At 53.1% G+C, this 27,329-nt stretch overlaps 11 protein-coding genes across 11 annotated transcripts; 5 read left to right on the top strand and 6 right to left on the bottom strand.

Annotated features, from left to right (window-relative positions):
* Window positions 1-249: 249 nt before the first annotated feature.
* On the bottom strand, window positions 250-2,408 carry J4E84_003076 (uncharacterized protein; the record flags this gene model as incomplete). Its single annotated transcript, XM_049385694.1, has 5 exons — window positions 250-1,155; window positions 1,205-1,693; window positions 1,738-2,004; window positions 2,052-2,245; window positions 2,375-2,408. The coding sequence occupies 5 exons, from the start codon at window positions 2,406-2,408 to the stop codon at window positions 250-252; spliced, it is 1,890 nt and encodes a 629-aa protein (XP_049246571.1).
* Window positions 2,409-3,510: 1,102 nt separating this feature from the next.
* J4E84_003077 (uncharacterized protein) lies at window positions 3,511-5,234 on the top strand (the record flags this gene model as incomplete). Its single annotated transcript, XM_049385695.1, has 2 exons — window positions 3,511-3,849; window positions 3,909-5,234. 2 exons carry the CDS (start codon window positions 3,511-3,513, stop codon window positions 5,232-5,234), a joined length of 1,665 nt encoding a protein of 554 aa, XP_049246572.1.
* A 2,865-nt stretch (window positions 5,235-8,099) lies between these two features.
* Window positions 8,100-9,810, bottom strand: J4E84_003078 (uncharacterized protein; the record flags this gene model as incomplete). Its single annotated transcript, XM_049385696.1, has 6 exons — window positions 8,100-8,214; window positions 8,264-8,821; window positions 8,873-9,168; window positions 9,217-9,485; window positions 9,537-9,687; window positions 9,736-9,810. 6 exons carry the CDS (start codon window positions 9,808-9,810, stop codon window positions 8,100-8,102), a joined length of 1,464 nt encoding a protein of 487 aa, XP_049246573.1.
* Window positions 9,811-11,686: 1,876 nt separating this feature from the next.
* On the bottom strand, window positions 11,687-13,425 carry J4E84_003079 (uncharacterized protein; the record flags this gene model as incomplete). The annotated part of the gene is made up of 6 exons (XM_049385697.1): window positions 11,687-12,420; window positions 12,469-12,568; window positions 12,622-13,017; window positions 13,064-13,124; window positions 13,176-13,334; window positions 13,382-13,425. The coding sequence occupies 6 exons, from the start codon at window positions 13,423-13,425 to the stop codon at window positions 11,687-11,689; spliced, it is 1,494 nt and encodes a 497-aa protein (XP_049246574.1).
* A 1,248-nt stretch (window positions 13,426-14,673) lies between these two features.
* On the top strand, window positions 14,674-15,664 carry J4E84_003080 (uncharacterized protein; the record flags this gene model as incomplete). Its single annotated transcript, XM_049385698.1, has 8 exons — window positions 14,674-14,723; window positions 14,805-14,855; window positions 14,908-14,925; window positions 14,980-14,996; window positions 15,047-15,061; window positions 15,114-15,235; window positions 15,286-15,502; window positions 15,552-15,664. 8 exons carry the CDS (start codon window positions 14,674-14,676, stop codon window positions 15,662-15,664), a joined length of 603 nt encoding a protein of 200 aa, XP_049246575.1.
* Window positions 15,665-16,265: 601 nt separating this feature from the next.
* Window positions 16,266-17,166, bottom strand: J4E84_003081 (uncharacterized protein; the record flags this gene model as incomplete). The annotated part of the gene is made up of 2 exons (XM_049385699.1): window positions 16,266-16,860; window positions 17,066-17,166. The coding sequence occupies 2 exons, from the start codon at window positions 17,164-17,166 to the stop codon at window positions 16,266-16,268; spliced, it is 696 nt and encodes a 231-aa protein (XP_049246576.1).
* A 1,388-nt stretch (window positions 17,167-18,554) lies between these two features.
* On the top strand, window positions 18,555-18,761 carry CRP6 (40S ribosomal protein S27; the record flags this gene model as incomplete). The annotated part of the gene is made up of 2 exons (XM_049385700.1): window positions 18,555-18,646; window positions 18,701-18,761. The coding sequence occupies 2 exons, from the start codon at window positions 18,555-18,557 to the stop codon at window positions 18,759-18,761; spliced, it is 153 nt and encodes a 50-aa protein (XP_049246577.1).
* A 976-nt stretch (window positions 18,762-19,737) lies between these two features.
* Window positions 19,738-21,057, top strand: J4E84_003083 (uncharacterized protein; the record flags this gene model as incomplete). The annotated part of the gene is made up of 2 exons (XM_049385701.1): window positions 19,738-20,121; window positions 20,251-21,057. The coding sequence occupies 2 exons, from the start codon at window positions 19,738-19,740 to the stop codon at window positions 21,055-21,057; spliced, it is 1,191 nt and encodes a 396-aa protein (XP_049246578.1).
* Window positions 21,058-21,778: 721 nt separating this feature from the next.
* RPS9 (40S ribosomal protein S9) lies at window positions 21,779-22,560 on the bottom strand (the record flags this gene model as incomplete). Its single annotated transcript, XM_049385702.1, has 4 exons — window positions 21,779-21,959; window positions 22,012-22,245; window positions 22,319-22,417; window positions 22,493-22,560. 4 exons carry the CDS (start codon window positions 22,558-22,560, stop codon window positions 21,779-21,781), a joined length of 582 nt encoding a protein of 193 aa, XP_049246579.1.
* A 214-nt stretch (window positions 22,561-22,774) lies between these two features.
* RPL21A (60S ribosomal protein L21A) lies at window positions 22,775-23,433 on the top strand (the record flags this gene model as incomplete). Its single annotated transcript, XM_049385703.1, has 3 exons — window positions 22,775-22,815; window positions 22,934-23,028; window positions 23,087-23,433. 3 exons carry the CDS (start codon window positions 22,775-22,777, stop codon window positions 23,431-23,433), a joined length of 483 nt encoding a protein of 160 aa, XP_049246580.1.
* Window positions 23,434-25,121: 1,688 nt separating this feature from the next.
* Window positions 25,122-26,593, bottom strand: J4E84_003086 (uncharacterized protein; the record flags this gene model as incomplete). Its single annotated transcript, XM_049385704.1, has 3 exons — window positions 25,122-25,895; window positions 25,957-26,146; window positions 26,211-26,593. The coding sequence occupies 3 exons, from the start codon at window positions 26,591-26,593 to the stop codon at window positions 25,122-25,124; spliced, it is 1,347 nt and encodes a 448-aa protein (XP_049246581.1).
* Between the last annotated feature and the right edge of the window lie 736 nt (window positions 26,594-27,329).

The raw sequence follows: 27,329 nt of genomic DNA on the forward strand, positions 1-27,329 counted from the left end.
CGATGATGTATCAAGTCAGTGCAAGAGGTCAATATATTAATTCAGGAGGTTTTTGTCAAGTTCTTTCTCTCCTACGAGTGCGTACTTGCGTTCACCGGCCCTGCACGTGCTAACATGGGCACTATTTGCATTGAGCCTAGTTTAGGCGCGCATTGAGCTGAGTCAACTGGCATGCCTCAGGTTGCTATTGCTTGCTTCTCATCATGAGAATCGATTGCATTTCCTCTCAACTGCAATGAACTTCCCTATTCAGTCAACGCGCAGACTATCTATCCTTTCCACAACATCCATGCCATCCACACCCTTGATCAAATCCGCCGCCTTCTCTGCAACAGCATACACCAGACTAACAATATTTCCTTGTACATGAGTTGGGAAGATACTAGCATCCACGACCCTCAGTCCGTCGACGCCGTGAACTTTGAGCTCTGCATCTACAACACCGCCTTTCTCCTTTGGTAGCATGGCACAAGTACCAACGGGATGATACTCCGTCACCGTACTGTTCTGCACAAAGGTCTTTGCTTCTTCCAGTGTCTTGGGTACTGGGCCAGCGGTTTTAGACGTGATGAGGTTGCCATCGGGGTCTCGGCGGAGGACTGAGGCAAGCGGCTCTACGGATGTGAAGGAGATACAGTGAAGGAGCGCTCGGGCCATCATGTCGAGGTCGAGGGGATGAGAGAAGTACGCTGGGTCGATTGTAGGATACGCGGTGGGGTCAGAGCTGTTGATGTGTACACTACCGCGAGACAGAGAACGTGTACTGCATGCGCCTATGGTGCACCACATACCCTCTTCTACAGACGGAAACAGTCCGCTAGCCGACTCTGGGTTCTGCATCTGTGCGCCCGTAGGCAGCATTACGATTTGACAAACTGCTTCTTTAGGATCGAGGAGTTGGCGCCCATAGAGGGTGTCGCGACCTGCAGGGTCGGCATCGGGATGTTTACTGCGGAAGTCTTCAAGAAGAGATTGGATGTGCGACTCTGCGTTTGGAAAGTCGGGTTCGATCTTTGCAAGAGAGGCAAAGCCTGTCGTTGTAGGCGCTCCTCCAAATGGACCGGCTTTGTGGGTAATGTATGCTTCTAGGGCTTGCTGCATGACAGCTGGGTTCTGGACGAGAGCTTCGGCGGTTGGGTATTCATCTTTTACACCCTGGGGAAGGTCAGTGTATGGAAGTAACCAAAGCAATATACACACTCACCAGTACGAGACCAGTTGCTGTGTGATCGGACAAGTTCTCCCCGACGCCTGGGAGATCGACGAGGACGTCAATTCCAGCCTTCTCAAGTACAGTAGATGACCCGATACCGGAGAGTTCTAGGATCTGGGGGGAGTTGACAACGCCGCCGCAGATTATGACCTCTTTGCTCGCGTTCATCATGTGCGTAGTGCCATCAACTGTGAAGTGAACACCAGTGGCCTTGACACTGTCAAAGGTCTTCTCAAGCTCGATTTTAGAGACCAGGGCATGAGTGATAAGAGTCATGTTTGACCTGTCCGCGTTGGGCTCGTAGTAATCTCTCGCAGCGTAGCTTCGTCTGTTGTGCTTGGGGTCGATAGTGTTGAGCTGATTGAAGCCGCCAATCGCCGAGCCAGTACGAGGATCCTTTGCGGGCGAGTATCCGGCGTTTACTACAGTCTTGGGCCACAAGTCCTGGCCCCATGTAACGTCGGTTTCTGGGAAAGATATCTAGTTCGATTAGCAAGATCCATGAGTTGCCAATGACCACTGACATGGACTGGACCAGAGGTGCCGCGAAGTGATCTGTCGAGGTATTTGTCGTCCATGCCCTTTCCAAAGGTCTCTGATGCTGGGTGATATGTTTCGAACTTTTTGTAGTAGGCCTTCATATCGTCAAAGGACCAGCCTTTATTGCCGAGCTCTGCCCAGTTGTCCAGATCTTGCTTGGAAGCCATGCTGAACATATTGTAATTGATAGCTGAGCTGCCACCAAGGACTTTGCCTCGGGCCCAGCCGTGCACCCGACCGACTGTGCCCTCCTGCCAGATTGTTAGATGAAGCCAATTCCAGCACATCATGTGCTTACCTGAGGGACAGTCTTGTAATCCCAATCATATTGTGGTTTACCCCAGAGCTGGGTAAACATGTTTGGTGCATCGATCAAGAGGTCGTTCAGTCCATTGCCGCCAGCTTCGAGGATAGCTACAGAAACGTTGGGGTCCTCTGTTAGACGAGCTGCAATGACCAAGCCTGCGGTCCCACCTCCCACAACGATGTAGTCTGCAAGCACCGAACATTTAGCAAAGAAACATACTGATCAGACGTCCGGGTAGTCTTTGGGGTTGGATGCATGCAGTCGAAGTAAAGAATAGTTCCACTTTTTCTTTGAGTAGATGAAGATGTGCGTACCATACGACTTGCTTGTCAATTCCTCGAGAGACATATTGGGTCAACAGTTGTGATGTCTTGAATGACCCGAGAGTGCGAAAATTAGACCAGATTATATATGATTGCGTACTGCAGTGATAGGGTAGTGTTTCTTAAAGATCTGGAGTGCGAGGTCAAGGCTACCAGCTGGGCGGGGCTGCGCACTACTGTGCCTTTGATCTGCAGGGCTGGCTTTTGGGCTGCCACGAGGCTTGTTCGAGAACCATGTCCGCAGAACCCCCAGACCATAGCCCCATACAGTTGCAACAGGCGAGAGTACACCGATGGACCTCGTGCCAGCTCGCTCCAGGCATCCGGTCAGTCCATTAGCTTTCGTGGTAGTTCTTCGAGGCGTCCGTGTGGGGATCTAGATTGGCGATGGGTTCACGCGGGGTAGTCCTTTGTCGGCCTACCCGTGAATGTATCTAGGTAGGTATTCAGCATTCGGAAGCCGTGACCATAGCCATCACCGCACCACATCAGACATGTTACTAGAAATATTACCGGCAAGTTGAGCGTGCTTCAGTTCCACACTAAAGTTCACCTTCCTCCATAGGTCGTGATGTTACGAGAAGGCGACGAGCTGACGCAGCAGAATCCACTTGGTACGCGGCTGAACAGCCCTATGTCAGCCCTTACCTGTGGCCAAGATGGCTAGGCTACTTGCATGCGGGGTAGCTTTACGAGCTTTCGTCAGGCCCCGGGCCATGTCTCGGCCTCGTGATAGCAGATGGCGACGCAGGGCATTAGCGGGACCTACTCATTGCCAACGCAGCAGCGAAACGGTCCCGCAGGCAAGGCGCCGCTCTTTTCATTCAAAATCTGCGCGGCGACCTCGACTAATGCAAAAAGATGTGCCGAAGCATGTTGATTTGGGGCTCTGTGTGTCTTGGACGGGTGTTGTGTTTAGAGCTACTTCGGATGGGACCTCGAGTAGGTTCAGACGGCCGTGGTAATTCTCCAGGCACCCGCAATCGACAGCTTTCGTCAAGTTGCCCGATTCGGACGATGCCGCGGCTAGGTGCACAGACCCCCAGTCTTTGGATGCTCCACCAAAAAGTTTCTAGAGCTTGCAGCTTTCGACTTGCGACAACGAACTTCCGCAATCACGCCCGGCCATGCTCACCGAACAATTCGTCGCCGCCATATCGGCATCGACTAAGCCGAACACAGGCGTCACCAAAGATGCGGGTATCTTCGTCCACGAGTTCCAGCCGCTCGTCGCCCAAAGACAGGCGCTCAAGAAGAGCGCGGCTGCGCCAAATGGCATAGCTGTGAGCGCCTCACACATCTTCGCTGCGCAGTCGGAGAAGGCGATTGTCCATGTCTACAGCAGAGAGAAAGGCAACCAAGAGGCCCTTGTGCCCTTCCCGGAGAGGATACACAGCATCGCACTCGCGGCGCAGGACAGCGTGCTGTTGCTGGGGACTGAGAGCGGGCGCATACTAGCCTGGGAGGTCAGTCATAAGTTTGGAATTATAGGTGTAGTGTGCAACTTCTCTAATACATATCTCAGGTCTGCTCAGGCCGCCTTGTCTCTACCTCCACGTCCCATCTCCAGCCAGTCACGAGTATTGTTGTCGACCCGTCATCCAACTTCTTCCTCTCAGGCTCCTCGGATGCCATGATTCACGTATGGGCCCTTCCCACGATACTGTCATTCTCTCCCGACGCCTCGCGTTCGCCGATGCAGACCCTCTCTACCCACCGCGGCCCCATCTCGTCCATCGCTTGCGGGCACAGCTCGAGCACTGCCAACATCGCCGTGTCAATATCAGGGGACAAGTCTGCTATAGTATGGGACTACCACAATGGCCAAGCTCTGCGCACATATCTGCTGCCTGAGATACCGACTGCAGTCACTCTCGACCCTGCAGACCGGGCATTCTATGTGGCTTACGCTGACGGCAGCTTACAAACCATCGACTTCTACGATGACGTCCAGAAGACTACCTCAATAGACGTCCTTCGAGATAGTGCCTCGTCTCACCGGCCAATTCAGCCGCCGCCAAAGAGCCGGTTCAATGCAGAGTCGCAGAAGCTCGGCGGAGCCCTCTGTCTGAGCCTTAGCTGGGACGGCACAGCAATAATATCGGGCCACGCCAGCGGCAAGATAGCACTCTGGGATACTGCAAAGTCCAACTATCTTTCCACCCCTGCCAATCTTCCTGGTCCTGTCTCAAACCTTCGATTCCTCCCGCCGACTGGCTTTCCCAACGCACCGGAACCGACTTTCAAGATCCAGGCTATTGTCAAGCCGAAACAAGATGCAGGGCTGACGAGCAGCGTAAATGGCCTGATTCCGCCAAACTATACCTTGAACCTGCAGCTGACGGGTCGGCTGCGCAGCCCCCACGTTTCTGCCACTGAGAAGAGATCTGCGGGAAGAAGCGCCTTCGAGGAAGCTCTTACGCACTCCAGTTTCCCTGCCAGTATGCTGGAGGAGAGCTTAGCCGAGCTGGACTCCTGGGCTGCCCAGCCCAAGGGCGCTTCAGCCTCGACAGCCGACTTCATGGCGCTGGACGAAGGTAGTGCGACTACATCCGATTCCTCAGGCAAAGCTCAGCAGGCCGAAGTAAAGGAGTTGAAGAAGCAGCTTGCAAGTCTGCAACGCATCCAAAAAGTTACATTCTCCCAGCTTTCAGAATTGCGCGACGAGAACGACTACTTCAAGGGCCAAGAAAAGAAGAGGGCTGAACGCACCAAAACACGAGCGAAGAGAAGAATGGGTGCTAACGGCGCAAGTCGCAAGCAGACCAACGGGGATGTGGAGATGAACGACGGCACAGACGCCACTTCCGGGTCTGAATCGGATGATACCGATGCAGCTGACGAGTCCTGAGCACCGACGATAGCGGGGCTGCGTACAAGGCCACGATACCGACAAAGGTTCTTCGCGATAAGGCGGCTCCTGCGGCATAGAATGGAAGAGATGCTGCACATGCTTGCGCCCGCAGTCTTGGTATAACCGCAGCACTAGACTTCGATATGTAGTACGTTTACGCGGCTAGTGTCTTCATCGCCTAGCATGTACATCACGACATGGCAAGAGTCCGAAACACCACGTCGGAAAACCGTGGCATCGATATCCTTCGCCTACGTTTCCCAGCCGGTGTACTCCGAGACTGCTCATGTCAGACCCCCAAGACGAATATTCGTATTCACGGACTTGCTACTGTATCGCGAAAACAACAAAGACGCCCGGGTCAAAGTTCTTGAACACATAGCCAAGCCCTCTTCAAGCCGTCATCACACAGAGCGGGGTAGCCCGTGCAGGTTTCCTCTTCGCAATTGTGCTACTATTGACGAACATGATTGTACTGCGCAAGCACGACGCCGTGTCTTCAATGTCACGCTTGGATCAACGTCAGCTGCACCGCGGGACGAAAAGCCAAGTTCAGAGGCTGCGGCCGGTTTTCGATCACGCAGCTCTTCAACCCGTCCTGCTGTGCTACTGCTCGGCTTACGCCGCAGGTTCATGCTTCATTCCACGGACCTCTCTCTGTTAATGAGCAGCCTTTGGATGAAAGGTGGAGGCAATGTAGTTGGCTGCTGTGAGACACGACCTCATCATCCGGCCGGCAATTGCAAAACTTTGCCTTTCGCTGTGCGTGAGCCGCAAGCTTCACTTTTCTCCCCAGGACGAAACAGAGCAAGAGTCAAGGCATGTCTCGAGCGGTGTGAGTATACTCGCATAATGTGCGACCTCGCGCGGGCCCTATACCAGCTGTCCCGCTATAGTGTGGAGCGTGGTTCCTGCTGCACACCTGACTCGCAAGGGCCAAACCAGCCGACTATCGAACTACTACCCACCCTCCCACCGATCCTGCGAACAGCCGTTCCAAGATGCCGCCAACGCAATCCTGTTTGTTTCGACGAACACACACACACACTTTTTGCCCCGGTGGTGGGAAAAGGCGTACAGAAAAGACGGTGAACGAATAGCGTTTCGTGCTGCCCATATGCTCGCTGCCCCTGTACTGTAAAATGCCGTACACAACACACGCACACACACAATAGAACAAGTTCAATATTACAAAAACCCCTGCCTCAACTACTCGCTTCATTCAGCGAACCGCGTATCTTGCATTGAACCCCCGCCACTCGCTTCCGAGATCGTAAACATGACTCTTTTCTGCACCCTTTTTGTTAGCTTCACTCACGCATCCTTCCTCAGACATCCGCACCTCCCTAGGCAGATTCTCTCTCTGCCTTGCTTTCCCCATCTCCCCGAAAAAGCAAAACTGTACTTGTATGAGTAATCAACGTCACACACACACCACACACAAGCTCTTATACCAGGCTAGTCGCGTATGGGGCAACGCGCGTTGCGCAATCCCTGCGAGCACATGCATAATGGTTCGATCTTGCTGCGATGGGCGGACGGAGACGGGCGTTTAGACCGTTTATAACATGCAAAGGATCAGAGTATTGCTGAGTGACAGGGCAGGGCGTGATCGTCCGATGAATTGGGGGAGGAGAAAAGGGAGTGGAGATTATTTTTCTAACCGCCGATCTTATGCGTTGCCGAGGTGTGAGAGATGTAACGTGGGGGCTGGATCTGTTGGGAACAATGATTCGGCATATTGGCTTGGGAATGAGGAATGGGAATGGGTTTGAGAATTGTTCGCCGACGACTGGGTCGAGGTTGCAAAGAGCCAGACTTTCGGGATACACTATAGTGTGATGAGGTTGCATAGGCTCGGATCTTTCTCCTGCTCTGCAATTGCTTCTGCGGCACGCAGGGTGGGCTTCCTTGTTCAGGGTCCATGTCATAGTGGAGTCACATATACATCACGTCGTCATCTTCAGTAAGTGGGATACCTGGGTTTATATTGGTTTGTTTTTAACGGTCCTCCTTGTCCATTGTAATGCCATCGGCGACAGGACCGCCTGCAAAGTGATAGAGATACCTTGTCCTCGGTCATGGCTATTGTGTGTAGCTTCTGGGACATGGATCCTTGCAGCCTGGGCATGCCATGTCATGATCGGACGCAGGCCGAGGTACATCTTGAAGATGTAGGATTCTCAACGAAGGTACTCGTGGGGGCTCGCAACAGTTCGTTCGGGCCAAGGGATTGAAGAGCAGACGCAGACGGGTTCTGTGCCGCAATCATGGGTTTTCCAGCGTAGTGGGGCGCGGCAATCATAGTCATGGAAAGACCGTGCATACCGAATAGTGTTTGTATTAAACTGAGAGAAGGTGTATGGTTAAAATATGTCGAAGGTGATGGGTGATCGCTAATAATGCCATGGGAGAAGAGAACAGACAGAAACCAATAAAGATGTTCAACTCTAAAGTCGATCACCCTGAGGCAGATAGTCTTTGGTATTCGTCACGGTCGTAGATCCTTGCGGGTTTGGCTTGTAAGGAAGAAAGAAGGTACAGTACTCCGCCCTCGCTTGATGGAAATAGGTCGTGGATGGATGCTAGATCGGAAGCATCTGCGGGTGGCCAAATAGCCCGAACTTAGGCACTGTGAGTACCGTCGCTTTTGCATGTGTAGAGGTGATTGGGCGATATTCCGAAAGAGGTTAAATATGGTATCGGTCGTCATTCGTCGTAAGTGTGCTGAGGCCGTGGAAGTATGATGCAGGATGCCGAGAAAGTAGAGCAAGCTCGATAAACGCCACGCTAGTAGTCGCTAAGATATCGGGAAAGGGCCACCAGTGAAGCGCGGGGTCGAGTTCGGGCATAGAAAAGTGTTCAAGATGAGTGTGACTTGTGGCGGCCTTTGTTCCCTATGGAGTACTCGCCGTCTGGACACCATTGCTCGGGTTCAAAGTCGGGATTCATGAAATGCGCAGTGTTGAAGTGAGAACTCGTATATGTCAGTTAAGGTCAACAGGCATTATCGGGCCGATACTCACTTGCGAAAGATGGACGTTTGAAACGGCTGGACTTGCATCGAAGAGCCAAAACCTGGTTCCAACTCGTACATTGAAGGCCGGAAAGGGCCGCCTCTCTCAACACCCATGGGAGCTGCTCGGTCGATGCTCACGGGTGGCGGTGGGGGGTGTATGGGGAGTGTCACAGGAGGTTGGTCGAGATGTATGCTGTGATGACTCGGCGGGTTGTACTGGCTTGCGTTGCTAGAATGGAGTGGTGTAACAAAGTCCAAGTGGGAAGTGCTAACCGGCGTTACAGGCGTCGGTGTCGGGGCGTATGGCTGGACAGGCGTAACCTGAGGATGAGAAGTGGGACTGGGGCTGAAGTCGTACGAAAGTGAAGGCCATCGCTGGCCTAGACCGACACCAGAGGGGTACATTCCCGGGATCATGTTCATGACGTCGCCGACGTTGGTAGCGGTCGGTATGAATTCGTCAGTGTAGTTGGCTAGGGCAACATGAAGTGGTTGCTGTTGGGGAACAGGCTGGTGCTGGACTTGTGGTATGTCTCCAGCCTTGTATAGGATGTCGTAGTGGCCACTGGGGAGAATTAGTAGGCGAAAGATAGTGCCATGCACGGTGTGTACTTACGGCCTATAAAGCAGTCGTAACATGGGCGCACCGGGGATGGGGCGATGATGGGCGTCTGTCGGTTCTGAGTAGAAGCTGCGGTTGATCTCTTCGCCTGGTGAGCGGTCCAGATACCATACTTCGAGACCAAACCCAGCAGGCTTGATCAACGCTTCGGCAAGGGCGGCAATGCCAACGTTGTCGGCTTCACACTGAGTGGGTTCGATGAAGTTGGAGCAGTATGTTTTGACGTCGCCGTTGTCTACAAAGTGCATAAAATCATCTGCGTGCGTCTGCACCCATGCACTGGCTAGGAGCTGGAGGGGAGTTAGCGATTCGAATAATGAGAGATGTAGAATGCAAACCTTGACGTAGGTGATGATTGCCATGGACTCGCCCGGGTCGTTGAAAGTACGCAGGAGAATGCTATCGGCTTGGCCATTCATGGCGCGCAGCGATTCGGCAAGCCTGTTCATGAGCTCGAACGCCTCTTCGGCAAAGTCAATCCAGATATCGCGCGAATAGCCGATATTTGAGAGCAAGTTGCCCAGCGAGTTGAGGCGGCCTTTTTCATGATCCAGCTTGCTCACGTCGCCCACATGCAGCAGGGCCTCAAAGTAGGTGAAGGCGATTGCTGTTCTCGTTAGCACGGGCAAGCAGCACTAGGAAAGCGATGGGCACTCACCCCGCCATCCACAGTGGCCATCGCCACGGCATGTGCGGAAGTAAGCATATTTGGCGGGCAACGCAGCGGTCTTGACCTGGAAGACGGGATCTGCGGTGGCATACTGCGTCGTGATGGCAGCGCTGCTTTGGCGTTCGCCCACCAGTGGGCCCTTGGGCGGTCAGCGCGCTTGGGCGAATATTGTCGCAGTTCAACTCACAGTGGCTTCGGGCTCGTACTCGCTCGACAGCTTCTGCAGGTGGGCATAGTCGTCGTCGGAGGGATACGCGGCCATGTTGAGGTGGGGGTTGCGATGCTGGTGGCCTGGGTGATGGTGGCCAGTGTGATGATTATAGCTCCCGGGAGCAAGGACCGGCGCGCGGATAGCAAACGCTAGGCCGCCTTGGTAGTGGTTCTGAGCCGGAACTCCATAGTGGCCCTGGTGTAGGTGTGCATGCGGGTGATGCTGGCTGTGAGGGTGGTAGCCCGTCAACACCGACTGTCTGCTCATCTCGTCCTGCTATTATGCGTGTTTTGGCGTGTGTGTGCGATTGTGTGTAGATTGCCGGCACCGTCCGTTCCCCGCTGTGTGCGCTCCGTTGGCTCCCTGGTGGCCGTGGGCGTGACTGGCCTCAGTGGCTAGTAATTGGATGGAAGGATTCCACGACAGATCCGGCAATGCGCAAACGATCTCAGCAACAATTCGCCGGCGAGCTGCTGGCGAGGGCAGCAGCGTCTTTAGTAGGTGCAGAGGCCGGCGGCGGAGGGCTGGAGGCTGTGGTCGTTGCTGTGATACTCACGGGCGTCCAGGGGCACACGCCAATATATGGGAGAGACAGGAGGGGATCTTCGCGCGTGCCAGTGCAATTGAAGCTGCCAGGCACCAAAACAGTCTGCAACACTCTGGTCCAGCCGCTCTGAAACGGCCAATTTCAGTTGCACCGGATACCTGCGAGGGGAGACATGGCAGGGCGCGAGGGTGTACAAGAGGAATGCCACTCCACATAATCAGCGCCAGGGAGCATCGCGCAAAAGCAAGTACTATGAGATGCTCGACAGAGGCCTGCTAATGCTCCAAGACGACCCGGCTAGGCTTGCCCACCAACACCGGGGTGTGATATCGATTTCCGCTCCCACTAGTCTTCATGGGTTAGCATCTGGAGATTGAAGTGCACTCTTGATGCTCCGTCACATCAAACATGGAATCGCCGAGCAAAGAGCCGCGGAAGAATCAGAGTCACGAGACAGCGGGCATGACGACATGGGACCTCTCGCCAGGCGTAGCAAGCCCTCGAGCAGCGCCGCCAACCGGAACAATTGCAAGCCCAGGGCTGGCGTTGCATGCGTCGACGAGCAGAGGCTGTATCACGTCGTCGAGTGCACTCAACACAGCAGCATCGAGGCACCCATGGCGTCGAGCAACATGCCAAGACGACCCTCTGGCGTATTGTTGCAGTGGCCGCCTGCATGGCATGATTCGCTCTGCCGCTCCGTGGCTGGTGGCGCTTCTGCGACAGAAAAAACAAGTGCCCGCACACCCGAGATAAACTCTTGTCAAGTTACCGATCCCACGCCGCGTGCGAGTCAGGGCGGACACGGCGTGGGCGCTGCCATTAGCTGAGAGGCTCGCTTGCAACACCCTCCTCGTCTGTGCCCGCTTCCCCGGCGCGCAGTGCCATGGCTGGGAACCCGCCTGTGATGCGTATGTGTACGAGTGCAGTGAAGCTTCAGATCACCATGCGTCACATCGATAGTCGATTCACGGCTCATAGGCATCGAGATGGCGAGGCGTTAGTTGGCGGCAGGCTACCGCCATGACCGCGCGATCGGGACCTTGGCTGGTGGCCGTGAGAAAACGAGGCCATGTTACATACAGACGACTTCGCACCGCTGCTGACCTGTGGGTAATTGCACTCGATTGCGTGACCGAACATGTCCGTTGCCCGCCTACTATGTTGAGTCGCGTACCGCTCATGTGCACGGGAACTCTTGCCCGGTGCTACCCGACGAACCAACCCACGTCTCCCTCTTGAGCAACCTGACCGCATGTCTCAATTATTTCAGGTCAGAAACGCCTCGGTGACGGTACTGTGCAACTCCCACTCTCCGTGCCCTGCCCGGCAACCCAGTTACAGGTCGTCTTGTGGACCGCGCGCGACCGATGCTGCAAGTCATCCTTTGCTCACTACCCCCGGGAGGCGTCCTGGACCCTTGCCTTTGCCTCGACCAGACTTGCCCCCCATCGAGCTTGAGTTCCAGCCGCTCATGCCTTGGGGCCCGCCACCACCAGGCGTGAACTGCGAACCGCTCTCGTCCGACTTGAAACCTTCGCCCTCGTTCAGCACCGTCTGCCATAAGGCTCCGATGGCGCTGCTCCACTCCTTCATCGCTTGCACCCTGTCCATGTCTGTGCTACTCTCAATCTCCACCGTTCCGTTCTGCTGGTTGATCTTGCCGCGCAACCGCTTGTCAACGATCAAGAAGCCTACGATTTCCTGCACTTCGGCAAGTGAGATCTTGAGCTGCTTCGAGATAAAAGCCAGTGTGAAGCGGGTGTAGGGTGCGACAAGCTTGACGACCGCCTTGGTGCGCACATTACGCGTAACTTCGTCAATGTTCTCGGCGATGAACGGATCTTGCAGCAAATCCTGGTTGTTCTGCAGGATCTTCTCATAGCCATGAATGTCCTCTAGCTGATAGGCGTTGACTAGATCCGTCATAGTGGAGATGCGCGGGTCGTTCTGGTAGGGCTTGGTCTCCTGCGAATCAAACGGATTGATGTCTGAACCCGATAGCATGGTCGCGAGAACCAGGTACTTCAGAACCTGTATCCGTTGGAGCGATCCCGCCTCGTCGTAGTTCTTGAAACTCTCAAAGAAGTCACTCTGCGCGCCTTTCCAGTTCTCTGCGATTGGTTAGTACTGTGTCGATGTCCTCGGCAGATACTACTTGCCTTCGCTCATGTGCATCTTGCCACCACATTCACGGATGATGCCCATAATCTTGGGGTGCGGAACTGCGGACTTGACCTTGAGCGCGCGCTGGTACAGTGCCTGTCATAATGTCAGAGACAATGCATACGAAGCTGAATGCGGACGCGCCTTACCTTTAACCGCTTGTTGTTCCTAGTCTCCGCGTACATGAGAATTTCCAACGAGTAGACTTCCAATGAGTATGTGCCTTTGCTCGGGTCATCTGTTCCATCCTCCCTCTGACAGGCCTTGTGCAACTCCCGGAGCTTCTCCGTAAGCTGACGGTAGTCTTTCCTATCCAACCACAGCCTCGCCAGCTTGATGTTTGTCTTTAGCCAGAGCCGTTCGTTGTTGGTGCTCTGGAAGATGTCGAGGGTCAGGGCGTAAAAGTTCTCCATGCAGCGATATGCGTCGGCGTCTTCTGCGGCCTTTTCTATAAAGTCGAGCATGTTGTTGATGGACTTTTCCGAGTAATTACGCGTCACGGCCGACTTGACGTATGTAAGAAGCTCCTTGTAGTGTTCGACAGCCTGTGCATGTCAGCTAGAGGTCTTGCTCGGGGATGACCATATCTACCTTGTCGTAGCGGGCAAGCTTGAATTCGAGCTTGATTGCCTGCTTGAGTCCTTTGAAGCCCCTATGCGTTCGTCAGCATACATTCATTCCCCCAAATCTGCATGTTTCCTACCAGTCCGACTTCTCTTCTTCTAGCGCGGGCATCCCCAGGAATTCGTCTATGGCTGCCTCGGGGTCGTCGGCCTTGAGCTGCTTCGCATTGTAGTATTTGTTCTCGATGTCGACATCGCCGCTCTGCTCGTCATCGTCGTCCTCATACTCGAAGTCGTACCTAAAGCTTGTCAGAAGGGATATTGTCTGCATGTCATGGCGACTTACTCCTCCTCGCCGGAGTCTTGCATGAAGTCGTCATCGTCAGACATGGTTGTGGCGTCGGTGATGGTTTAGTTGGACAACAGTCGTATTCTCAAGTTGGAGTGAGACGCGTGCGTTGTGCTATCAATTCGGTGGACAGAGGTGTTTGCGGTGTGGAGTTGTCTGGAGCTCTCGCGACTTGTTTGCCTACGTGAGGCGGCGGTAGGTGCCTGCGGAAGAGCCCCACTTTCGCGGGGCTAAGCTCCCAGACGCAGCCAGCTGCAGTATCCTTGACATGCATCGCAACATTCACTCCATTCTCTCTGAAGGAATCTATCAGGCGGTCTTGAGACTGCGCGTTCGAAATTCCTATCAACATTGCACAACTACGTCATTACGATCTGTGCCTGTGATCAATTTGGTTCCTACAGCAATCGGCTCCAGCTCCAAGCCATTTCCCGGCTCCTCCATCTCATCTCCCGGCGCACTGACGCAATGATGAATCTAACACTCCGACGTTTGAGTAAATCTCCGGTTGTGAACATGAACAGTTATGAAGCCTCAAAGTCGCACAGAGTCTGTACGAGGCTGTGCAATATTCGAGCATAGTGGCGTGCAGTAGGCCTGCGACTGAGGCATTAGACAGCATATGCTAAGTTCGCGACCTTCTTTTTTCGGTCCGGCTTCCAGCTGTGGAGAAGGCTCAGACCCCGGGCATTCTTATCCCAGAATCCCAGATCCCTTCTCAACCACTCGCCGTCACTAGCAGATCCCTTAACTCGGTTCACGGTCCTGGCCGTCATGTTAGTCTCATCGATCAATTCTTCCTTGCTGCCTGTGCACCGAGGTTCTGTCGCTGGCACTTGCTCGCGGCCGTTTCCCCAGGAACACTAATAAGTTTGACAGCTCTCTAAGATGACTTTGGGCGAATATTTGTTTGGTCCAGCCGGCAAACACATCGCCCCGCGTCCGTGGTGCTTGCTAAATGGATAGCGTCAAAGCCGTGGAGTGGTCGCGGAGGTGAGCAGTGCCAATCGACCTTTCGGGCTTAGTCTTAGCGACGTGTGGATCTTCAACTCCATCCATCCATCGCTTGCATCTCCAGCCCAGCATCTGGATCCCCCCCGGCTTCCCTCCTACCTCACACATCCTTATCATCATCCGTTACCAGTCTCCGGTGCGACTCTCCCTCTCGTCCTCATCACATCCGCTGCCACGACCGCGACCGTCGTCCTTTGTTGCACCAACGCGCGCGCGCCTCTCGTCCCTGAGCCGACGACACGACCCAATCGCCGACTCTCCTTCCGACCTTCACGATGCCCATGTGCGGTGGAACAAAGTCTGTGCAGCGCAAGCTGGTGCTTCTGTACGTCTGCTACATGCGGGGATGCCTCTTTGTTTGGGCGACCGAGGCGTGATGCGACAGAACAAGCTAACGTACTTCCAGCGGTGACGGTGCATGCGGCAAGACCTCATTACTTAATGTCTTCACAAGAGGGTATGTAACATCGCTATCGTGCCATCTCCGCAGCTTGCTGATTTTGTGGTAGCTACTTTCCAACAGTATAGTGAGTATTGTGCCTGGTATTGAGATACGAATGAGGCTAATGAAGCCCTCTCAGCGAGCCCACAGTATTCGGTAAGGGCGCGCCTCACACTATCTATTCGTGTCGCTAACAATTACTACAGAGAACTATGTACACGGTTTGTGCGCCTATCTGCAAGTTCTACAAACACGATTGACACGGTGCGACAGACATCTACATCGACAACACACACGTTGAGCTCAGCTTATGGGACACCGCCGGGCAAGAAGAATTTGATAGGCTACGATCATTGAGCTACGATGACACGCACGCGATCATGCTCTGCTTTTCGGTACGGTCATCCGACATCATGCTGTTCAACTCGCAACTCACACGGCACAGGTCGACTCACCGGACTCGCTCGAGAACGTAGAAACGAAATGGGTCGGCGAAATAGCAGAGAACTGCCCCGGCGTTAAGCTCGTTCTAGTGGCACTCAAGTGTGACCTGCGGAAGAAGGAGGACGACGACGCCGACGACCAGCAACCTGAGAAGCCATGCATCGACTACAACGAGGGTCTGCGCGTAGCGGAGAAGATCAAGGCACTGCGGTACCTGGGTAAGCCAAGCCACGTCTCGGAACCCTAACAGATATCTAACGGGTGTAGAATGTTCCGCTATGAAGAATAGAGGTGTGAACGAGGCGTTTACTGAAGCCGCCCGCGTCGCTCTGCAAGTCAAGACTAGCAAAGACAAGAGCGGCGGTTGCACAATCCTCTAGGCCAACACAACACTCCCGCCATTGATTCCGACCGCATTCCACCACAAACTACTCGGCCAAATCGAACGCTACTTCATCTCTGGATAGACGCGCACCACCCCACACTTCTCGTGATAGCACCACCGCCTTCATATTCGCATCGTTAACATCCTTCGTATCTTCATCCATTGCTCGTTCTATGCTTCTCAGGAAAAGGTGGCAAACTGTTTGGTGCTGGTCCAAGTCCGGTTGGATAGGACGCATACTCAGGACGGGAGTGCGCATTGGCGAGTAGTGCTCCCTGCATAGACCTTCCCCTCGATCCCTTTTATACGCTTCAACGCTTTTATACTTTTATTGTACATGTTTGCTCCAGTCCAGCTTCGGTGCTGACTTTCTTCACTTCTTTCTTTGGTTTGGCGGGGTCTACATGCGTTTACTCTCCCGGTAGCGAGAGCTTCTCGAATAGATGAGCTGAGTTGACTGCACTTTCAGGGCGAGTTGGAAGTCACTTTGGATAGAACACAATCAACAGCTCACGCTCTTCACATCATACTATCGTGGAACCTAAGTGATGCTGTGTCCGTTGAAAGATGTACTCCCTTTATCGAAGCTCAAGCTCCTAAGAAGCCATAACATCGCCTTTCTCCGCCGGAATTTCTGCCACCTTCTTAACCACCTTCGCCGGCTGTCCCATGACGACACAAAAATCCGGTACATCCTTTGTCACCACGCTCATAGCCCCTACTGTGACTCCCCTGCCAATCGTAACTCCAGGTAGAATAACCACATTACCCCCAATCCAGCAGTCATCACCAATCACAACCGGTTTTCCATACTCGATGTTGTCCCGTCGCGACTGCACTTCAATCTCATGCGTCGCCGCAAAAATCGAAACATTAGGGCCGAACATGCACCGGTTCCCTATGGTGACGAGCGAGCAATCCAGAATAGTCAGGTTGAAGTTTGCGTAGAAACGTTCGCCTAGGGAAATGTTGCAGCCGTAGTCGATGTTGAAAGGGGGCTCAATGAAGATCTCATCGTCAGCCACATGGCCGATAATCTGTTTGAGCATCTTCAGGCGCTCTGCGGCGAGGATGTCGAAACCCTTGCTTTCGTCGGTTGTGGCGGGGTCGGGGAACCATGTGTTATATTTTTGAGCGAAGGCGCGGGCTTTGAAGCGGGCGGCATTTAGGGACGGGGTGAAGGCGTTGTAGCTGGGGTTGTGTTAGTATCCTACGGTATGAAAACATTTGCCTGCAGTCTACATTAAGACAATGCTAGGTAGAGAGGAGCATCTAGCGTTGATGTAGGCTTCACGATATCTGGGTTTCCCCTCCAAAAGTGTGCATGTTTATTTCTTTAAGAGAAGGCAGTGATGTAGTTTGGACTCATTGCAGACAGTAGAATGTGTATACATACAGCATACCCGAGATCATCTTCTCGTACTCCTCGTCCCAGGGCACATGGTTGAGCTTCTTCGCCTTCTCTATCTCTTGCGTGTTCTTTCGCTGTGCTGCCATATTGAGACACAAATCGCCGGTGATTTGGATGAATCGTTTATTCTTTCACTCTTTGTTGTTTCCTCCTCGTACTTATATGCAATCGCTGTCTACACGATGTACGACGAGCTTGGAAATGACGCTAAGTGGGGTAAAAGGGAAGTCACCCCAGATGCAATGGGGCAATACCTCGCACTTTAGCGCTCAGTCGAGTTCAGCTAGACCAAATGACCACACAGAGAGTCTGCGATTGCTGTTCTCACTTGCCCGGTCAAAGTGCTCCACAGATTCCGCGGCACGACTTCTGACCAGTCAGAGCTCTCCCGAACTTTTGCCTTGAGAAGCTCACTCGTGTCGTGTGCTTGGATGCATCATACCTGCGAATCGGTCCGATTGGGACATGTTCGTTTACTTTTAGTTTTGGAGATGCACTTTGCCGTGCAATCAGAGGTGAAGCAATGGATGTGGTATAGCTTCATGCAGTTCAATTGCAACTATTCACTTCATTTCGACGTTGTAGATTGGAAAGGCCCCGAACGAAGGGCTCGTCAGCAATTAGCTGCTTCACTATTCTCAAAGACGAGCGGCCAAGAGTACACGGGTGGCTTGAGATGTGTCGCAGTTTGCAGCATACATGGTATTAATCCTGACAAGTAGATAGCCTCGAAGGTAATGTATACATCGACTCTTATACAATCTTTGTACAAAGCATCGCGAAATGTAGCCACCCCTAGTGGCAGTCTGCTCATGTTTAGTTCACGTGGGCATCTTGCCGCTCTGGAGCGAGCTTTCGTCATAGACTGGACAACACGCAGCACAACAACACAAACGTTCCGTAGTGCAGTCAAAGAACAGCAGTGTTAAGAAAAAAACTGAAATCTTGTGAAGCATTGTGAAGTTATGTTGATCCGGGGAAGTGAGACCTGGTGAAAGTGTGCACGGGCCGCCAAGATCCACTAGCGCAGCTCGCTTGGTGCACAATGGTCGAATCCATTTCTCAACCCCCCCCTTCAACTACGTGACTTTCGCGCCCGAATCATCGACAAGCCATCAACGACAATCAACCAAACCAAAAGACTCTCCATAAATCGTCACAATGGTGAGTTCGAGTTCCCGAGGGTCTGGAGGGCTGCGCGAGAGGATTCTGAGCAGGCACACGAGACGCCCGGAGTTTGCCACAGCATCTTCAATTCGCAACCTCTCGCCGCCTCGCCCTGCGCAAATTTTATCTCAATGAGGACTTTGGACTAACAGTATCCCAGGTTCTCGCAGTTGACCTTCTCAACCCCTCCCCGGCCGCGTACGCATACAATCCCGCCCTTTCGCCCCCGACCTGCGGCTAACAAGCGTGTAGTGAGGCCCGCAAGCACAAGCTCAAGACCCTCGTGCCCGCTCCCCGCTCCTTCTTCATGGACGTCAAGTGCCCCGGATGCTTCACCATCACCACCGTCTTCTCGCACGCCAACACAGTCGTCGTCTGCCAGGGCTGCTCGCAGGTCCTGTAAGTTTGGGACAAATGGATATGGATACAGGGCATGGGCTAACGCGTTCACAGGTGCCAGCCAACTGGTGGCAAGGCGCGGTTGACCGAGGGCTGCTCTTTCCGAAGGAAGTAGACGATTCGTCGATGTGATGACAGCGGGGATTGATGGGTTACGATGACGACTATCATGGCTTAGGGGTGTAGATCTCATTGGCGCCGATCGACTCGACCGCAGGATAGAAGAGGGATCTTTCGACTCGAGTCAATGCAAAAGTCACAAAAACGGGAGTTCCGGATATCTCAGCGCTGATGGACCACCCTTTTCCTCGAATCTATTTCCTTTTGTTCGGCATGGTCTTTCAGCTTTCATGTACATGCATGTGGGAGGAGAGATAGCATTTCAGAGCCTTTGGATCAGTCGTCCGAGGTGAGGACCGGCTTGCAATCGAGGATACCTACGCATGCTAGCGGTCCTTTGTAAATCAAGCGTCAATTCCTCACACTCGTTTCGCATACAGAAGTGATTCAAAATCAACTTGTGAACAACATGCACGCGCAAGTTCTATGTCTATGTATTGTACACTGAACGTGATCAAGTTCCGTCTACACTGAATATCAGGTTGTATACGGGTACTGTACCACCCCGCGTGGAATGGAAACGGTCACCACTTACTAGTATCGCAAAGAGATGTGCTTCTTACCTAGAAAAGAAGGACATCAATCTTGGCAGAATGATTCTGCTCTCCAAGTGGGGAAGCATGGCCGAGACCCCTACCCAGTTCATAGCACCTTCCCTACAAGCAGCCACATGACGAGCAAAACGCCGACCTCCGCCAACTTCAAGATTTCTACATAATAGGCGTCGATACAGCCACCTCTATCTTAAAGACCAGGAGGCAACGCCGCTGCATAACCGTTCGCCTAAAGTGCTTATTTCAATTAACGATTGGACACGAGTCGAGAACAAGCCACCCCACGTCATCGTCAATACTTCCACTCGCCCTCTCGTTCGCTCGCGCATCCGCGGCTCACGGTTCGACAGCCACTAAAATAGATCAGTGGACAATCACAAGATCAATAAACAAACATTTGCAAGCGCGTCGTTCAAAATGTCCACCTCATCCACACCAGGCGCGGGAGCTCCAAACAACCCCCACCCCATCCCTCTGACGGAATCCGAAGTTTTGATCCGCGGTTTCCTCGCCGCCAACCCGGATCTTTGCGACGACAAATCGAACCCCATCGAAATAATGACGGATCGTTTCACGAACCAGGAATGGAAAACGCAGATTGATCAGACAATTAAACATGTCATCAAAGAGGTGGAAAGTGGAGAGAGGGCGAGGAAGGTTTACGAGGGCCCGCGGATGAGGAATGGAGAGGAAGCGCTGAAGCAGTTGGCTAAAACGGTGGATCACACGGTACTCAAGTTGGACGCGACGACGAAGACGATCGATGGGCTGTGCGGCGAGGCAAGGACAGAGAACTTCAAGGTATGTGCTTCTGCAGTTCTGGTGGTGTTTCTTCCGCATGAGGCACAGTCGCACCCTTAGAGTTTGGAGCTGGGACACGTGCTACTCCTCACCGCTCCCGAGAAGAACCCAAGCTGACAAGATTCCCAGTCTGTCTGTGTTCGCCTGAACTATGTCCAACGCTGTGTCTCCAACCTCAAAGGCACCGACGTGCTTGTAGCCTGCGTTGTAGGCTTCCACGAAGGAACCCAAGACACGTACTACAAGCTGCGAGAAGCACGTGCCGCCGTAGCAGCAGGCGCGAGGGAACTTGATGTCGTCCTCAACTACTCCCTCCTCACCAAGCACAACCGACCGGCTTCTCCACCGTTAGAGCGTGCTCGTGACTCAGCAATCGACAGCATCACCGCTGCCAACACGGCTAAGAATGCTGGAAGCAGCAACGCCAGCGACTTTAGCGAGGAAGACACAGACGAGATCCCAGACTACAGCGCCATTTACAGAGAACTGGCTAGCATACGAAGCCTCTGCCCTGCCCCCACAACACTCAAACTCATCCTCGAAACTTCGCAACTAAACTCCGCGCAAATCCTTGCTGCATCTCATCTTGCCGCTGCTGCTAGCTTCGACTTTATCAAGACATCCACTGGCTTCAACGGACCGGGCGCTAACCTGCCCAACGTGCAGCTTATGGTGGCCGCGGCGGAGTACCTCGCATCGGCCAAAATAGGCAAGAAGAAGATGGAGGTCAAGGCGAGTGGTGGAGTCAGGGACTTGGACACGGCAGTCAAGATGCTGGAGGCTGGCGCGACACGGCTGGGAACTAGTTCTGGGCTGTGGATTATGCAGGAGGCGAGGGCCAAGGTGGGCGAGGAGAGGGTTGCGGCTGGGCTGTCGTTGGAGGGGAAGAGACCTAGCCCACAGACGCGGTTGTATACCGATGACTCTGAGTACTAGGATTATTCAGTAGGGAAGAGCATATCGAGACATGTGATCGAAAGCTGGTGTTGTGAGAACGTATTGACACCTGTCGATTGCTTGAGTTGTGATGTATGCATGCTGTAGGGTAAAGATACGCACAGTATTAGGCTCGTCAATATTTTGGTACAAATTGCAGCGAGCTGATCAAACGTTATGCAAATAGCTTGGGGTTTGTCAACGACTCAGCCACAGGGCAGACATCGTTGCAAGATCGTCGGTCAGACCATCTCATACAAGAAAAAAACTAAACAGGTCGGGAGCCTACATTAACGTTAGGTCACCTACTTTGCATGTTTTTATCTTGATGTAGGCTCCACAGTGTTCGGAATTTTCCATGAATGAGGTGAGACTGGCACATCATACAAGAAAGAACTGAGTAGGCCTGCAGCCTACACTAGGACAACAACTAGTAAATGATAAGACGTAGCATCAATGTAGGCTGCAGGGTGTTGTGAGATCCTACAAACCGTACGTGGACAAGCATCATTTACATTCTCACGGGCATTGTAAGTGAACTAAGACAGACGATGGCAGTTGAAAATTTTTGGGCAGTGTCTACGTGAAGTATATGTAGATCATCCACCAGCCGAGACCCACAAGGGATATAGTGCTTTCCAGGACAGGATGACTATCAAAGAGATTCATCCCATCGTGCCTAACGCCTGTCGTCCATGAATCATTCCTTTTGGCGTCAAGTCTACTCCTCGTCCTCCTCGCCGGCGTCCTCGTCACCACCCTTCTCGGCGGCCTTGGCCTTCTTCCTCCTGACACGGCCAGGGCGGCCGCCACCGAATGGCGAGGTCAGAGCGAAGTCGATGTGCTTCTGGGAGTCGAGGCGGACCATGAAGGAGGGGACGTTGACGATCTGCTTGCCGACACTGTGATACTGTTAGTCGCGCGCTTCTTCAGCAAGTGCGGGCGGATGCATACCGGATGTGGCGCTGGCGGATCAAGACACGAGCGTGGTGGATAGACTTGGCGAGACCGAGCTTGTAGACGCAGGTCTGGAGACGGCGCTCCAAGAAGTCCTCAATCTTGAGGGCCAAGACGTAATCGAGCTTCATGCGGGACTCGTCAAGGACACCGACACGCACGAGACGGCGAATGAGAGCGTTACCCTCGAAGAGACGCTTGGGGTCCTTCTCGTCAAGAGTAAGAAGCGAACTGCGAAATGTTAGCGAATTCGTACGTCGCGGCCTGCGCATCAATTGCGCAGACGAGAACAATGAGCACTCACCGAGCGGCACGACGGATCTTGGACAGAGTCAACTGGACGCGCCAGACCTCGCGCTTGTTGCGGAGACCATACTCGCCGACGAGCTTGAGCTCAGTATCCCTAACCCAACATTAACTTGTGTCCCAGACATAAGCGGAGCACGCTCTCGCTCAGTGGCCATGGGGTTGCACATACAGACGAGCGGACTCGAAAGGACGACGGGGGACGCTGTACGTCTTGGAGTAGGATCGGGGAGGCGCCATTGTGGTTGTCGATGGTTGAGTCTGCGATAGAGAACGACAAAAAGATGGTCAATATTCGGTGTTTGCGTAGCGAGTGCGCATGTGGGTCTTTGCCAAGAGCACCCGATTGGTCGAATGCGCGACCACCGCACACTGCCTCGTTTCTGCCAAATTCAAGCACTCCGCCATCAACAACAGCTCAGCTACTAACCACCAGCCCAACTTCAAACACACAATGGGTCACGCAGCCGGTCTCCGCGCGGGTACGCGCTATGCGTAAGTTGAAATGATTGCGACTCTCCCAATGCGACCGAAGGACCAGACCGCAGTACCAGACCGCAGTCTGAATCAAAGGCGCACTCTATTCATGCGACGATTGCTGACGCTGCGACAGTTTCTCTAGGGACTTCAAGAAAAAGGGAATGATCCCGCTCTCGACCTACCTCAAGCAGTACAAGGTCGGTGATATCGTCGATGTCGTAGCCAACGGTACGCAACCCTAGATCCACAGCGAAAGCGGTTGAAGCGGAGGACTTATGCAAAACAGGTGCCGTCCAGAAGGGTATGCCCTACAAGGTCTACCACGGCAAGACCGGTATCGTCTACAACGTCACCAAGTCCGCCGTCGGTGTCATCCTCCAGAAGCAAGTCGGCAACCGATACATGGAGAAGCGCATCAACGTCCGCATCGAGCACGTCCGCCACTCCCGCTCACGAGAGGACTTCCTCAAGCGCGTCAAGCTCAACTTCGCCAAGCAACAAAAGGCCAAGGAGACTGGCGAGCCCCAACAGATGAAGCGCCAGCCCGCACAGCCCCGCGCCGAGCACATTGTCAGCCTCAAGGAGCAGAAGCCGGAGAACATCACACCCGTACCTTACGAGACCTACATCTAGACGTGGACAGGTGGCTCCGGGTGGATTGGTTGGCAAAATGGGATACGGATGGTCAACGGCGTGGTTTCTCGGACTTCTCGATTATTCTCCTTCTGCACTTTCTTACGCATGGAAACCGGCGATATCATGGTGCAGATACAGTGGTGTGCCAAAATGGCTTTGAGTGACCCCTCACGCCAATAAACATCATCCTCCAATCCCAGTACATGCAGTGTCTTGTGTTGAAGTGTGAAGTCCTACCGTAATCATCGCCCGAGACTCTCCACCAACTTCTACTATCTGCAGTCTACAGTCAACATCAAACCAATCACGGAACGACTTGGGCGTGGACCTATGCGCTCGATAGGGGGTAATGTCAATTACGAATAATGAACAAGTCTACGTTGCCTTAGCAGTTGTTTGAACGTTCGTTTTGGTAGGAATGTAGACCGCGGTACGTCGGATCAGTTTCTTATTATGTTCCCAGGATCGCTGCCATGAAAGTTTACACCTGCAGCCAACGCCCGCCATTGCCATTCTTACCGAGTGCTAGAAGCGCGCCGTGACAAATTCCTCCAGCCTCGCCTTCTATACTTGCGACATCTCATCAAGCAGCATACTGTCAGACTTCAGCGATTGCGATCACCACCATGAACCACGCGTACTACCATAGCTTAACCCTGTACGTCTAAACGATGAATGGTTCGTGTTATGTAAGATAAGCGATGAGTATGTTTTCTCACGCTCGCTTGATGCAATACCCTTTGTTTTGTCGGCTTCAGTACCCGGACCACTGCCAACACTTCCAAGGCATACTCTGCTCCACCCCACCCCGATCAAGGATGAAACTGAAAAGAGGACTGTACAATACATTAGTGCTGAGACGAAAATAGCAAATTCTGAATGCAATACAGACCTTCGGGTGATTCACTGCTACTACTGGCTGTAGGGAAATGTGCATTTTTTCCCTTCGATGAAGTGGCTCTCGAAAGCTTCTCTACGAAGCCGGCTCCAGCACCCTTCAAGTCGGCGTTCATTTCGTGCAACACAGGAAGCACGCCCGTAATACGAATGATACGATCTAAATGCAATCCATCTGGACATCGGGACGGCTTAGCGTAACGCTGTCTTGGAATTCGGTGAGCACTCCGTTGTTCGTCGGGATACACTAGGCGTAAGGTTTCGCGAGGAGCCTCGCACCGCACTCCGAGTATCTGCTAAGAACTTCGCGAGGTTAGTACTTTCGATAACGTGAAACGTGGAACGGATGTTGGATTGACCGGTCTCGTTTTTACTCCGAATGTATGCGTATGTACTTTCACATGAACAGTAGGCGGTAGAACATGGGGGACGATATGTATTGTTCTATGTAGTACTGCGCTTTTACATGACGCTCAGACACAAACACATCGTGGTGTGGTACACTAGAATCGGACAGTGTACATTTGAAGTTGTAGTTGTTATTTGTATTCGGGTATCTCAATGCTACCTCTTGGTAGATAGTGTAGTACAACATAGCTTAGAAACAAAGGAAACAGGAAGTCGCGCCAGTCCAACGCCTACGCTTTTCGTGCTGAACAAACGATAGTGTACAAGTAGTATCGAGTCAAGGTGGGACAACGGGGTCGGTGTGTAGTGCAGTTGTCTCTGCGAGCAACGGACGTTGTCGCTTTGAGGAGGACTAGGTCAAGGGTGAAAGTATACCCGTCTCATGACGACCTTCGACTGTATTCATCGTTCCAGTCTTTCGATCGTGGCCGTCCTGCTTCGAACTCTTTGTCGTCAGCAGTCTCCACCTGCACACTTGTCTCTGTGACAATACTGATGCCGTGCCCTGTGGGCGTGTTTTTGATTATCGAATCTTGTGATCCTGCTCGTGTTGGACTTTCGTCCTCGTGTAGCGTGTCTTCGAGTCGTGACCGCGTTGTGTAACTGCGCCCGCGGCGGTGGTCCACTATTCGTGAGAGCCTGTTGCTGCCACCTACTATGGTGACGGTGCGGGCAGTGGATGTGAGGGGTTCTTTGTTGCTCATGGAATGTAGGCCGTAATGATCGGCGTCGCCTGGTCGTGCTGCGTTCGTGAGGGTCGCAGTGACGGTTCTGTTGTAGTGCCCTGTGCTCAAGTCTCCTGAGACTAGAACCCGCCGTGTCAAGGTGTACAAGAGCGCATCGATCCAGCCGCACGATGTGAGAAGCGAGCCAGCCACGACGTAGAAGAGTTCGGGCATTGCATGACCGGTCATCGCTACCATGCGACCCACGGCTATGGGCAATGTGAGGAGGACGTATACGAAAGGGTACATGACCATGAACTTGGTCGCGCGCGTGAGCTTGCTAGTATCGTTCGCGATGATGCTCCGGATGCGACCGCGGAGGTGGAAGAAGACATGGGCGTAGATGATGATTGTTCCGAACTCCACGATGAAGATCCACAAGTAGTGTAGCCAAAGCCTTTCTTCTTGGTAGTTGTGGGAAACCCAGCACTACTGATAGTCAGTCCAAATAGTTCCTGGGTACACGGAAGTCGGAGAGGGATAGGCTTACCCATCCTGCAGCACGAGCGAAGTATCGCTCCTGGTAGAGCGCCGGTCCAAGCACCGTGAGAAACAATGCGAAGGCCCAAATCGAGAGGATTGACACCACAAACCAAAAGTATGGCATTTTGTATCCCTTGACCACGCCCAACCAGGTGTGTATCGCGATTGCGAGGACGAAGAAACCGCTCGCGACATCTCTGAACACGGGTACACAGAGTCAGTGTCTATATCACAGACATATCGGATGGGGATAATGCTTACCCAATTTGCAGGAACCAGGCCTGCAGGAAACATGCGCCAGTGGGTGCCGCGATCTTGTTTAGTCGGAGCCAATGGAAGGATATCGAGAAGGCGATTGATTGTTGCAGATCTGCGATTAAGAGGTTGTAGATGAGGATAACGTATTGGTTGTATCCGACATATTGTCTGTAGTGTCTCCGCCACGATATCATTCGTTGAGTGATGAATCCGAGCAAAGCCGTAACTGATAATAAACTCATCATGGCGAATATGCCAAGGGGAATAAGCCCTGCCTTGTAGACGGGCTTGAGCGGATCCATGCTGTCCAAGGTTGGGTCGTACGGCTTGTTGATAGAACGGTCTTCCAGGGCGGAGGTTATAATGGCCATATCGTAGGGCGCCATGGTTGCAACAGATCGTCGTATGCGAGTTGAAGCGGCCCGATAAGATGATCGGACGTAGTTCTGTTCTCAGCTCATCAAGAGACCATGGCCGGCAAGCAACAAATCGTCGAATCGCGCCTGCAACGAAGCAATTTCGGTCTCGTGCTCTGTAAGATCCAGTGACCGCCCCAAGATTTGTCGAGCGCCAATAAGCAGGCTACTGTGTGACAGGACGTTGTCGAACGGTCAGATAGGTTGAGTAGGTCAGGTGGGATGTGGCTTGGCTTTGTTGTATGCACAAAGGAGGAGTCAACACTAAAGGTATTCTCCGCGAGAAAGATCCACAGCTTAGGGCATGTGCGAAGGATATAGGAAATAATGTCAATAGATGCCAACAACTAGTCTGGGTGGAGCAGTGTGCCCTGATATGGACCGAACACATGAAAGGAAGGAGATCGTCCAACTGACTTCTTTACCGGGCCAAACGGAAATGCAGGTGCCCCAGACGCGGCATGTTGGACGGCGTGGACGGGTCCTAGACGATCGCTAAGCTTCTCAGCACGCTACAGTTGCAGGGTTGATGAGAGTAAGTTTGACATGGGCCATTGCGTCCAGGGAGCTTCCGTCCCCTGTCAATCAGCGAGTGTATTGCCAGCCGAGCGGACGCCCAATATTGGCTTCAGGTGCCCCTCTGATACAGGGAGACGACTCGAGAGACATGTCGTACTCGGGCCCGCCGGACGACTCCACTGCTTGA

This window comes from Alternaria hordeiaustralica (genome assembly GCF_023758085.1).
Source record: "Alternaria hordeiaustralica strain BMP 2776 chromosome Unknown scaffold_4, whole genome shotgun sequence".
Classification (NCBI taxonomy): domain Eukaryota; kingdom Fungi; phylum Ascomycota; class Dothideomycetes; order Pleosporales; family Pleosporaceae; genus Alternaria; species Alternaria hordeiaustralica.